General features: G+C 31.5%; 3 protein-coding genes across 10 annotated transcripts in view; 2 read left to right on the top strand and 1 right to left on the bottom strand.

Moving 5' to 3' along the window:
• The window catches only part of Ih (I[[h]] channel), a 196,989-nt gene that overhangs the window by 22,266 nt on the left and 161,708 nt on the right, over nucleotides 1–13,015 (bottom strand). For all 8 annotated transcript variants that reach the window (XM_064062914.1, XM_064062915.1, XM_064062917.1 and 5 more), the window contains 2 exons: nucleotides 2,996–3,159; nucleotides 2,807–2,943 (listed from right to left, as the gene is read on the bottom strand). In XM_064062914.1, the coding sequence (XP_063918984.1) occupies nucleotides 2,807–2,943; nucleotides 2,996–3,159 (301 nt within the window). The remainder of the gene's footprint in view (nucleotides 1–2,806; nucleotides 2,944–2,995; nucleotides 3,160–13,015) is intronic.
• On the top strand, nucleotides 1,765–8,812 carry LOC135134291 (15-hydroxyprostaglandin dehydrogenase [NAD(+)]-like). Its single transcript, XM_064062928.1, has 6 exons — nucleotides 1,765–1,846; nucleotides 6,294–6,468; nucleotides 6,519–6,645; nucleotides 6,835–6,941; nucleotides 8,110–8,444; nucleotides 8,503–8,812. The coding sequence occupies exons 2-6, from the start codon at nucleotides 6,370–6,372 to the stop codon at nucleotides 8,633–8,635; spliced, it is 801 nt and encodes a 266-aa protein (XP_063918998.1). The 5' UTR covers nucleotides 1,765–1,846; nucleotides 6,294–6,369; the 3' UTR covers nucleotides 8,636–8,812.
• On the top strand, nucleotides 11,509–13,004 carry LOC135134290 (alcohol dehydrogenase-like). The gene is made up of 6 exons (XM_064062927.1): nucleotides 11,509–11,590; nucleotides 11,657–11,913; nucleotides 11,967–12,093; nucleotides 12,145–12,251; nucleotides 12,305–12,639; nucleotides 12,805–13,004. Exons 2-6 carry the CDS (start codon nucleotides 11,677–11,679, stop codon nucleotides 12,941–12,943), a joined length of 945 nt encoding a protein of 314 aa, XP_063918997.1. The 5' UTR covers nucleotides 11,509–11,590; nucleotides 11,657–11,676; the 3' UTR covers nucleotides 12,944–13,004.

The raw sequence follows: 13,015 nt of genomic DNA, 5'->3' as shown, positions 1-13,015 counted from the left end.
CCACCATGCTGCTATAATCCCGAATTATCCATTACACCGAGTTCAGCCTGTGATTAAAGTATACGCAGGTGAAAATGAACTCTCATCTATGTTAACATATGATCTCTTAAGCCAATATAATGCACGTTCATTATAATACGCTGTAGTTATCAGTTTTCAGTAATACTCACTTATTGACTTTTTTTTTAATTTGTTGAGCAACTATATTATCCAGTTATGCAAGATGCACATCTAAGAAAAGGCATGCACGTCTAGGACTTATAAAAATTCACGGTCACGTCCTCTCTAACAGTTATGAGACCCTGTAAAGTGAATTTTTATAAACTCGTCCAAATTTACTAAAGGAAACGATTTAAAATGTGTTCAAAATTAATTAGATTGATTAGATTTATTTCATTTCAATAGACATTTTTATGACTGTCCGTGTAAATACAAATTTCGCGTAAAAAAATTAGGCCAAACATTTCGATCATTCAGGTGGTGGCAGCTTAAAACCATGTAACCACATCATAAATGATCAGGCAATAGCTGAAATGACAATTACATCCGGTGTGACCTAGGTGTTATTGTGTTTTTGTCCATATTTTACATACATCAAATGCTGTGCATTCTGCTCCAGCATGATAGCTGATTTAGGCTAATGGAGTTATTCATGTTTATGACATTTGAACATTCAGTTTTGTTGTAGCAGCGACACCAGATTACTAATTCAAATTTTCTCTTTTTTTCAGTTTTCACAACTCTACATTTTTCGAACAGCGGGTACATTGCCAATTGTTTGAGAAGTCAAACTGGATTTGATTTTCTAAAAAAATCTAAAGCAGTTAGATGTCAGTACAACTTTTGTCTTTTTTATCTTTGCTAAATAATAAAATAACCTGCATTCATTTATTTTTGTTTTGTAAAAGAAAAATTTGCAAAATTTTTGTGAAATTGTATGCAAAACTCAATGAATGTATTCCAATGCAACTTGATTGGCATTTATCTTATATATTTTTGTATTAATATACAATTGTTTTTATTTGTTTTGTTTTGGTGGTTGCATGGATGAGCAACTTATTATTATTGTTTACATCATTACAAATCTCTGATTTGGTGTGTCTAATTCTGGACTTTCAAACCAAAGCTGTATTATTAAATTCTGAGATCCTGTTTTATTATTGCCAATAGATATTATTATATGTATACAGACACTAAACCACTATTAGAAATCTGTTTTACTTTTCTCAATCCTGCTCTATCTTTAGAAGTTAGAGTAGTATGAATTAAAAGTATTTTCCTATCTCATACAAAAAATGTCTTCTAACCTGCTGTATACTTATTTATATTACAAAAACACAATAACCGGAATACGACAGACATTTGTATAATTTTACATGTGTTTCGCAAATTTTATGCCTACATTTATTGACAAATCGTCATTTTGTTACTTGGTTGTATTTGGAACTGCGGGAGTCATTTCATGTTCACTGCACGTCGCTATAAAATTTAAACCTTATTAAGTTATTAGTCAACGTATTAACAATATTTTAATCCCGGTAGTTGATTTTTCTAGAACAGTAAACATGCTATTTCAAATGCCCACAAAAATGCAACAAATAAATGTAAATATAAGACACATGAATGAGCAGATATTTATAATTCATTAGCCTAGTAAAAATAGCTTAATCGGTTGAACAATAAAATTACCTAGTTGTTTTCTTTAAAATTGTTTGGACTATTTTTATGATATTATGACCTTGTGGAATGAATGCGTCTCATATGCTCGATGTAAAATTTCAAAACAGTTTTTGTTCACCCAACAAATAGATGATTTAACAAATATACACAGTGTATTTTACAAGGGGTAAGTATTAATATTTTTATGAATAATTGACTACTTTTTATTCATTTCGTCACTTGTAATATGATATGTGAATTGACATTATAATCGACACGTAAATTTAAGACCGTTCAACTTCAGTTTTTTAACAATTATAATTTATGTTAGAAAATTTTTAATCAAAAAATCAAAAAATTCAAAATCATTTCGATTTTCTAGAGTATTCACTATTCACAAATGATTTGTCGTCGAAAAACGTAGCGCCATTTTAACGCCGGTCATAAAAGTGGATAGCTTGTGCATTAATTCCCGCGTAACTTTTAGAGTGAATGTTTCAAGACACACTTTAGAATCAACATTTCATTTATTGTTCAATAATCGTTGAAAAAACTTCCATTATCGTAAATTTAATATCTGTCATTTGCGTTACAATTTGTTGTATTTTTCTTGAAGAATAAGAAAGAAGTAAATTCATATTCACAATGATCAGACCGAATCCTCTCTCCATTTTTTTAATGTTGCCGACCTCAAGATAAATTTATTATATCATTTATATTTAAATCAACTAGAAATGATAACTAAAAAAATTAAAAGTTCATCATAATACGCAATTTATGATGTGCAGTTTACTTAAATAATCTTTTATTTTCCGATAAGAGTAACAATTTTTTTCTGCTATATATTTTCCGCATAAAATAGTGTCAATAAATTGATATATAGTTTAGATTCATGAGAAAAGACAGGCTTCGAGGTAGGCACACAAAGAGTCTAAACGAGAATTCGATCTACAGATACGGTAGTTTTGAATAAATTCAGCATTTCTGATATCCAAATGTTCCTTTCGTAAGTCCAGTTTCACACCTTTCCGTTTCACAATTTAGTTAAACTGATTAAAAATCCAAAGTACCCAGTACGATTTGTTGGTCTTATATTTGCATGTTACGGAGACCGACATCCAAAGTACCTAAATTAAACTCCACTTACTTGATTGAATATAAGAAAAATATAATCTAAAGGGATGGACGAGATGAGGTCGAGGAAAAACCACGTCCTCAAATAGTGTTTGGCTATTAGTTTGGGGTCTAAAATGACCTGTTCAGCGTTATCTTGCTGCATTATCCCTGAAAAACGAGCGAACTAGTAATTTATCACTAGCATCCGACATAATCTCACCTGTTCTAAAATTGACTACAATATCAATTAGGAATATTGTATCGGACAGACAGTTGAAGGCAATCCAGCGGGTGCTCAAGTCATCGTTGAAAAAACTTATAGCCACTGGTAGAATTATAAGGTTAGCCACTAACAGCAGAAGCATACACAAATCCCAGTAAAACCTGCAACAAAAAGAAAATATGTTAGAAATTTCAATTATTATTATTTTTTGAATTTATAACTAGGCAAATATTTTCACGAATGGTTAACTGATGGTTAATTTTATCATTTTTATACCTTCCACAATTTGTAGAATAAGGCAGTATGGTCTATTGATGGCTTTATTACAAATTTTATCTATACTTTAAGAATATCGTATACATGGAACAACGCTAACGAAAATTTATCTTTTCATCTCCACCAAATATTTCATCAGGCTATCTCATAATTTTAGTAAATGAATTTTACTATTTTTTTTAACTGACAAGACACTAGACTTAACAAAATATATTTTTATTTTTTTGAGTTATTTATAGAGGATGTTCCCAAAAAGTAAATAGAGCATTTTATCTAATTGATTAAATTAATCAAAACCGGCTTATCTAATTTATCTAATTAAACAAATGTTTATATTAAATTTATTACATACTAGCACAGTCAAAAAATAAACATAATGTATGCAACGACATAAATTTTGCTATAACTCCTCCTTTGTGCGACCGGGTATATGCTCATGAGGGTAGGTAATGTATTGATTTTGGTATTACTTTTGGTTTGGATACATATCATGTATCCAAATTTTTTGAATTTAAATAGTAATCAGAAATCTTTTTGCCCTTTGATTAATATTTTTCAGGAAACTGCAATTTCAAAATGTGGTTAAACAATTTTGATTTTTTTTTTTAATCTGGATACCTAGGGTAAACATTTAACACGGATTCATAAACAACAATTGCAGGTGTACGCCATTTTATAATTTACATAACATTTACTATCGTAAATTTTGGGGATGATGTCATCTCATTGTTGGCGAGGTGAAATTTTGGTTAACATTTATTTCAAGATATCCTAACATACGCGTATTTTTTTTATTGAGAAAAACGCGTCTACCACGAAGGTCATTAGCGGTTGTAAAGTACAGCATGAGGTAACTATAATATAGACGTGACAAATTAAATGTACCTGGAAAGTCCGGAACGACGGAGGAATTGTAGAAGGTTAAAATTTAAAATTTGACAACAATTGTTGTGGTGGTTTCGAAGATTATCAGACAGATAGAAAGACAGAGAAATACACAGACGAAAACGGGAAATCTATGTTTTCATACTCTAGGGGTCATTAACGCTGAGAAGACATGAAAGTAACAATTCGTTGGATGAACTGTACTACAATACTTCCTTAGGGAAGCAAAAGCAACAAGAAAATAAAAAATTTGGCTGAATAATAGGTAATAAAGTCGTTACTTTCATTTTATAAAATGGTAAATGGTCGTGGCAGAGTAGTTAGATATAAAAGCCTTGTGAGAGGAATGTGACAATGAAAATGGATGTGAACAAACAGATACAAGGTACTGAAGATTTATTGTAATAACAAATTTCCTTTCTTAGTTCGAAGTAGTGAAATCATTTGTTCTACGGAACACAAGATTTTATTAGATGGACAAACGTGTAGGCTGTCTTCCAATAAGACATACGAGTACTATGGTATTTGAATCCTTTAAACCCCCGGGTAATCCGAGATCCTGCCAACTGAATTAATTCGATGAAGTCGTCGTGAGGCTGTTAACCTATAAGTGCTATTTTGCTTTGCCCTGTTCGTCCCATTTTGATATTGTATTAATAAAAAATAAAATAATAATAACATTACAGGTTTCCAAATTTAAATTGGTATTTTTGATATATCTTCTTCATTCGAGACAATTTAATAAAAATAATCTTGAAATTACCAAAGCTTACCTTCTTGTTTGGTTTGAAATGGATACTCTTTAATTTAGTTCTTTTTAATTGGAAAGAGTAGAGTTTCATGACAATAGACAATCTGATTATTAATTTTTGATACAGATGACTTACGAATTCTGTTATCTATTACTACTTTAATCTGATTTAAACTTTAAACTTTTTTCTTTAAAACTTCTTTATAATCAATACTGTTGGTATGTATTATCATGAAAAATCTAAAACAAAACTAAAAAAACTTTTTTACAACGAAAATGCAACAAAATTTGCAAATTATTTAAAACCCAAATTTAATAAATAAAATTAGAACAGCAGCTGATAAGGACAAGATTGACTTTATTAAAAATTCTACACGATTCATGTACCGAGATCTTCAGAAAATTGATTTGTTTTTAATAACTGCCACGGCCTCGAAATTTCTCCTTTAAAATACATATAAATGGGTTTTACACGTTGTCAACTTAAGCTAGATTAATGTATAGTTAAATTTAATGCAAAGATGTTGAAATTCTTCTTCTTTTACACAAGTACGTTTTGTTAGAATCCAGACAAAACATTATTATGACTATTTATATCATAACGGTAAAAAAACATATGGCGTTATTGATAGTTTATCCTTGTGTGACATGTAATCAGTACGCCCCTTTAGTATTTATTAAATAATACAAACACAAATTAGTTATCAAGATGATACATATGGTGATTTAGGTTTCGCTGTCATAAACTTAACCATGTTATTCAACAGAGTAAGATAACATGGTGTAGACAATTCGATGACAGATTTATCTAAGAAAACTTTTGAATCGGGGTCAAATAATTTGCATATATAGTACTAAAACTTACGTGTTTTTTGAATAGATAATTGACATTTCGTAAAACTGATTAATAGTGTTTATAAACATTTTTGCAATAATTCATTTTTCTTGGAAGTTATCCACGTTAGCAATCAAACATCTCAAAATAACGATTCCAGGAATAGCCGCAGAATACGGGTAAAATACAAGCGATATTACGTAATGTTGGAAAGCAAATTGAAAACAATTTTTATTGGCTTTTTTTTCTGGGCGATATTTATTTGCATGCTTGAGTTTAATACAAAAAAAAAATAAATAATCGAAAAGCACCAGTTGTAATAACTTAACGAAAATGTAATATAAAAAATCTTTGGATTACCTCTGGATATTGGTTACGATATCTTGGGTTTGTGCCTTATCTGTTTACATTGGTTGGATGAGTTAGTACTTTACCACTTTGCATCCCAATATAATTTAATTTGTTATGATAATAAAAAACAGAGTTTAACTATTCTTAACACTTTTCGTATAAATAAATTTGTACGATTATCTTATCTGTTTATAAAGGATATAAATAAACTTCAACCGGCTATTCGAATCAAATCTCTCCGAACAGTCGCCAGAAAAACGTCCTCATCTAATCATGGTCTTCGACATCAAAGGCAAAATTGCGTTAGTGACTGGAGCATCTTCCGGAATCGGTTTCCATTATGTGAAGGAACTTCTTAGTAATGGAGCTAAGGTACATTTTTTAATTTTTTTTTTCAATTTTTTTTCACTGCAATTCTATAGGCTGTGACCATTGCTGACATTGATGTCACGAAAGGAGAAGAATCGGCCAAAAAGCTTAACAATGAATTTGGCGGCAACAAAGTCATTTTTGTACGCACGGACGTTACCAAAGCAGATGAGTTAGAAGGTAAGAATTAATTTGTGATGTTTTTAGCAATAAGCGAAAGTTTAGAATTCATTATATTTTTATATTTTTTGCTGGTATTTATCAACCAAGCGATCCTCCTAGGCCTCGAAGATCCAATAAAACTTTACCTGGCACACAAACTTACTAGGACTTTGCAAACTTTTATCAATATTAAATTCATGTTTTCAGCTGCCTTCAAGACAACCCTAAACACATGGAAAGGCCTCGATATCGTTATAAACAACGCGGGAATCATGAACGACGCCAATTGGGAACTTCAGATTGCAATTAATTGTGTAAGTAATTGTTATTTTTGTAAGACGTTGATGGCGTATATTCAATTAGCCTTCAGTTTATTTAAGAAAAATGAAACCTATTTTCAGTAGTAGTGAATATACATTTATCAACGCCTGTTCAGTTTGCTTAAAACATTTTCCAGAGCAATCAAAGTTGGCAGTCTTATTAATCAAGCAAAATGAATGATTAAAACTTGAGTTAATTAAATTTAAAAATGCTGATTTTACAATTAATAACGTCTTATATAACAATGGAAGTGGTTATTACACTCGTACGTAAACGTAAATAAAAAGCGTAGAGAAATAACTTGATATTGTGGACAATTGTTCATGCTTTTACAAGATATTGAAAATAACGTCTATAAATATGACATGTTACTCTTAAGTTTACATAAGTATTAGCTTGTGAAAAGTTTAGTGATAGAACTAGTCAAAAAAAAAAAAAAATCAAAAAGACAATGTGGAGCTAACTAACTATTCGGTTAGTGTTATGTAACCGCACCACCAATTACACTAAAATTTTTGATATATTCTTTTTCTGTTGCTTTTTTTTTAGTATACTCGAATAAAATAGAACAGCACTACAAAAAACAATAAATATTAAAACAAAATAAAATGCATTTTTTGGAAAATACGCCCGCATGCATAGAGTACTTCAGAAATGAGGAAAGTTCTGTGCAAATAGTTTTTTTTTCTGTTGTTTTGGTAAGATTATTATGCTATAAATAAAATAACACAAATTTTTTAGATCGGATTATGTAGCAAATTTGCAAGTAAATATACGATTTGCAAAATTTATTCATGTTTCTAAATATGTAATTATTTCAGTGATTGTTAACAACCATGTGAGCATAATTTCGTTTTATTGCATTGAGAACATAACAGTCCTTCCAAAAGTCTGCAAAAGACGTTTAAGGAAAAAACGTTTTTTTCACTTCTGGTGAAACTATAGATTTTTCACCGTAAAATTTATTTCTTATAATCATAGCAGTTTTAAGAACTGTCCATTATCCACTTCCAAAAATCAGTAAAATTGGTGCAGTTATAACGATTATAATATTTAATAATGAAAAAAACCCCAAAAATACATGGATTTTTAATTTACAATTTTCCTATTAAAAAATACGGATTGGAGAGAAATCTGAAAATGATTTCTCTGTTTTTTCAGAATCATGTCGTCAATGGAAGTCTTCTGGCCATAAAGTACATCGGCAAAAATAACGGTGGCAAAGGTGGAGTCGTGGTCAATATTGCTTCCATCTTAGGATTGCAAGAGCTTGCTGGTTGCCCCATCTACGTGGGTACAAAACATTTTGTCGTTGGTTTGGACCGCTCTTTTGGCACTCCATTCTTTTACAATCTCACGGGAATTCAATTCTTGACTATGTGTCCAGGAGTTACTCACACTCCTTTGATCAGTGAAGCCGGACACTTTGCTTTGCCAGGACTGGGAAATCTAGCGAAGGAACTTGTAGATGGACTTGCATCAATGCCTGGTCAAAAGTAAGTTTTTCTCTGTGTGTACGTACTTCTAAAAATTTATATACTGTGATCATTCTAGGCCAGAAAGTGTGGCGAAAGGAATGATAACATTGATAACACAAGGCGAAAATGGAAGTGTATGGGTGGCTGAAGGAGGTGAACCTATTTATGAAGTAACCATTCCTCAAAGACAAACGCTTCGTAAGAAGTAAAGATACTTAAATATTTACTGAATATTACTTACGTTTTTAATTTAAACAACTGCTTTATATCTCTTACCTACTAATGTCATATATATGTTCAACTTTCTGACATAGGAATTAAGAGCTACTTTTTATTCTGTACGTGTAAAGGTTCTTTTTTGAAATAAATCACTTTCTAAGACAGTGTATGATTAGTACTTATTTTTCAATAAAAAAAATGAACATGTTTCATATGCAATGAGTTGATGCTAACTCAAACAGTGCAATGCCACTTTGAGATAGATCGCAGTCAGTCATTCGAACTGAATTATTCGTTGCCTACCTATGAGACCTCAAACACGCTGGCGAAACTTTAGCTATTAGATCATCACAACGAAGCGGCAAAATTCACGAAATTTCAAAGCCAACTTGATGCATTATCTTTTATAATTACCTTGTGCTTTGTACCGTATGATCCCAAAGATTTCAGATAAAGGAAAGCTGTGATGAGAGTACTAGTTAAAAAAAAAACTGCACAGATGAAAGTCTTATTGCCATTGCTTTTCATTGATCTATTTACTCATCTTGTCCTTTTTTTTTGAAAAGAAATAGGATAAGCTTACGCTGTTGTCTCAAAACTTTTGGATCGTACGGTATCGTACACTATTTATATAATTTCTCATTCAAATTAATTTATAGCTCAGGTTCTTATCCAAGTTTGTAAAGATTTATAACAGTAAATAAATAATAAAAGATAATATAGACAGTTTATTAAAATATTATCGTTCTGTTTGCCCTGAACATCAAAGAGTTCAGTCCATATTACTGAATATTTTGTTACCATGGTATTCTTTAGGATCTGTATGCGATAGCTCTTACTGCACTTTTGACTAAATTTTGACGCAGTGAAAAAAATCGTTACTATACTTTTCTAGTCAGGCCAAAACAAAAACGTACATAGTTTTGAAGAATGTTCAAAATTGACTGTTATTTTTGAGGTTTCCTTGAATTTTGTGGTCTGCTAGTGTTTTAATCGTTTAAGCTCGGCCTACGTAACTTTTTCCATAAAAAAAATCTGCTTTAGTCTAGTTCCTACTGTTGTTTAGCATCTTCGAAAGGAATGAGCCAAGAGTCTCGTGGTTCTATTTGACCTCCTGTTTATGAACTGCGCCGATTAATTCCACTTATAACCAACTTAACTTAAAACAACGAAGAAAAATTTTACCGTTACAGTTGTTTTTCCTAATATTGCCATTGTCGAAAACATTTCAGAGAAGCCTTGACCCAGTAGCGCTTTATTAAATGTTTGTAGGCGCCTTTATTAGACAGATAATCTCCGAAGTGCCAAATTTTAGGTGCATATATTAAGACTGTTCTCTATACGACAATGATAAAAGACTAATCAAAATTTATCTGTGCGTCTCTACTAAAGATTTAATGGTGTCATCTCAATACTTTGCAAAGTAAATTTAAATTGCCATTTATATTGTAACATGCTAATGTGAAATGTGTCAGTTAAACGCGATTTGAAAGTATTCGTGTTCTATTCAGCACGGCGAAGGGATATCGGTCCTATGTTTTCACTTGTTAGCACTTTGAAATTTCATGAATAGACACGACTTTTTAAATCGTTAATCAACGCAGACGATGTTCTCTTCAATACTCTGCTTTTAAATCATGTAAATCGGACATAATATTTTTTGTTTTTATTTCTACGAATAAAATGTCCTCAGCGACAAAAAATGACCAGTTTCACATAAAAATCGTCCAATTTTGGCCACAAGAGGGACTAGTAAAAATGGTAGACCATGGCCGACTCCATTAATCTCTAAAGAGATATGGCCGTTCCATTCGGCGTTTATAAATTGGCTTTCCAAACAATTGAAAAGTTCTCTAAAGTGGTGCCATCTGACAATGGAAATGTTAATAAAATACAACCCCGATTGAGTTGCCATATTAAATTTTGACAATTTTTAATTTAATAAAGTCAAATTCAGATCAGGAATGTTTATAACAGAACTCATTTTATTAAATCAAATGGAATAAATAAAAATAACAATGGAAAATTCTAATCATGTTAATGTAAGTAGATATACCTGAATACCTATGCACTAAATAATAATAAAAAGAAAATTACAACTTTAGAACCTTTCTGCTGACTGGTTTGTGCTGCAACAATTTTGCCTTGACTAAATCTGTGGTTTCAAGACATATGTTGTCCAAAACAGGTTTTACAGTTGTTGTTACAACAAATTTACAAACTAAACGTTTATGTTTTTCACATTTAAATAGAGGGTTCTTCTCTAGGTGAGGAAATATTATGTTCAGCAACTGTTCACAAGCTCTTTCAAATTTTAAAAGTGGAAACATTTTCAGTGCAATGTCCGATATTTGTTTCACAACCTCTACAAAATGAGAATTTGAATAAGTTTTAGTCCTCCGCTCAAATTAGGATAAAACATCAATGTCAGCAAATAAAGAAATCTGTAATTAAAAATTAATATGCGTAAGGACCACCAGAGTCCGACAGTTTAGGGTCACTTCATGGCATACTTTCCGCACTTGCCAAAAAATACCGAATGGAACGGCCATATCTCTTTAGAGATTAATGGAGTCGGCCATGGGTAGACGTGAATTTTATCAGTGTACGTATAGCAAACTGCTTAATTGTCGATCAATTGTCAATAGAAAATTTAATTTGTCATTTTGACAGTTTCAAGTTTTGCAATAGAAATCTAAAAATACCTTTAACTGGCTTTCAAAAGCATAGAATTTTATAAGGACTTGTAAAGGGAGTTCATCTAAAAGCTACTGGCGCAGAACTGCAGCGTTTATTTTGTTCATGCGTTGTCCATTTGTCATGGTATTTAACATTTTTAGTTTATTCATATTTTCTTTTGATAGTTTTGTACCAATTTTGTAAGTCCACCGTACAGTCGGTTATTTTAGGACACTTAGGTTTTCAGCAGATATGATGAAAATGTGGTGAGATGATGAAAACAGAGTATATTTTTTAGGTGGCTGAAATGTCATTAACTCTTACTTTTATAGTTGTCAATTTATGGAATATAATGGCTTTAATCAGAACGCTTACAGTGAAAAAACTTGATAGTTCTCGAGTATTCTACGATAAATTTCATTTTAAAAAAAGATTCAATCACTTAACACGAACATCTACAATATGGAATCGTGAGATGTCCTGCAAACGTTCAAAACATCCGGTTAATTGTAAAATTGCCCTAATAACCGGAGGATCCGTTGGTATTGGCTACGAATTTGCTAAATCTATGTTGCAATGTGGCTTAAAGGTAACTTTAAGTATTTTAATTAAAAGTGTCTACTCGTAATTACATTGTAAAAGGGAGTGGTGTTGGGAGACGTTCGAGAAAAAGACGGTAAAAGAGCAGCAGAAGAATTTAATGAAACTTTTGGTGAAAATAAAGCTTTCTTTTTGAAATGTGATGTGACCAAAGGGGAAGAACTGGAAAGTATAAGATTCTTATTAGATGTTAAACCACGAGAATAGTGTTTATTTTAAGATTTATTTAAATATTGCATTGATAAATACAAAACCATAGATATTGTAATCAATAACGCTGGATTACTCCAAGATAAATATTGGTCTCTTGAAATTGACGTTAATGTGGTAAGTTACATTTTTGTCAACAGAACTACGCTATTGTTGCATTATTTAAATAGAAAGGTGTGATTCATGGCACATTACTTGGTTTCGAATATATGGGAAAGCACAAAAAAGGTAAAGGAGGAAGCATTGTAAACGTTGCATCAATTTATGGTCTACAACAAGCACATGGGTGTCCAGTTTATAACGGTACGAAGGCCTTTGTTATACGTTTTAGTGATGCCATGTCGAATGAATATTATGAAAACTTAACTGGAGTCAAAGTTTTTACCATTTGTCCTGGTGTAACGGACACTAATATGATTGATGAATCTGCTAAATATGGCTTGCAAGGGTTTGGTGATGTAGGCAAAATACTAAGTGACGCACTGGCTAATTTGCCGAGTCAACCGTAATGAAAAATAAATTGAAGGGTGTTGTTGTGGTGTAACGATATTCTAAAACTTTATCAATCCCTATTTTCAAATTTGACAAAGTACTTAGTCATGGAAGCTTCAGTAGATTGTGCTACACCAACACCCTCACCTTGCTATGCTAACAGCTTCACATATTTAAGGGCCGAAGCTTGTGGAAGATGTCTACTGAAAATGTTATGTGCCGATGAAAATGGCAGCATATGGGTAATAGAAGAAAGTGAGTGTTACGAAGTTAAGCTTCCTGATCGTCATACTCTTCGAGGTTGTGATGATGATTGATTTGTTAAATGATATGTAATTTAATAACATGTGCAAACAAAAATTAAACTAGTATCATCAACTTGTGATCAT

The sequence above is a fragment of the Zophobas morio genome, unplaced genomic scaffold, assembly GCF_036711695.1.
Source record: "Zophobas morio isolate AGI-343-1 ecotype UQ-CSIRO unplaced genomic scaffold, CSIRO_AGI_Zmor_V1 ptg000023l, whole genome shotgun sequence".
Classification (NCBI taxonomy): domain Eukaryota; kingdom Metazoa; phylum Arthropoda; class Insecta; order Coleoptera; family Tenebrionidae; genus Zophobas; species Zophobas morio.
The sequence above is the reverse complement of the archived record's forward strand: the minus strand, read 5'-3'. Positions and strand labels throughout refer to the sequence as shown.

Bases quoted from the DNA above. Each gene is read 5' to 3' on its own strand.
- LOC135134291 (XM_064062928.1), top strand. From the start codon at position 6,370: ATGGTCTTCGACATCAAAGGCAAAATTGCGTTAGTGACTGGAGCATCT. The intron at 6,469-6,518 runs GTACATTTTTTA...GCAATTCTATAG, and splicing joins TTCTTAGTAATGGAGCTAAG to GCTGTGACCATTGCTGACAT. The intron at 6,942-8,109 runs GTAAGTAATTGT...CTGTTTTTTCAG, and splicing joins TTCAGATTGCAATTAATTGT to AATCATGTCGTCAATGGAAG.
- LOC135134290 (XM_064062927.1), top strand. From the start codon at position 11,677: ATGGCTTTAATCAGAACGCTTACAGTGAAAAAACTTGATAGTTCTCGA. The intron at 11,914-11,966 runs GTAACTTTAAGT...ACATTGTAAAAG, and splicing joins TGTTGCAATGTGGCTTAAAG to GGAGTGGTGTTGGGAGACGT. The intron at 12,640-12,804 runs GTAATGAAAAAT...CACATATTTAAG, and splicing joins GCTAATTTGCCGAGTCAACC to GGCCGAAGCTTGTGGAAGAT.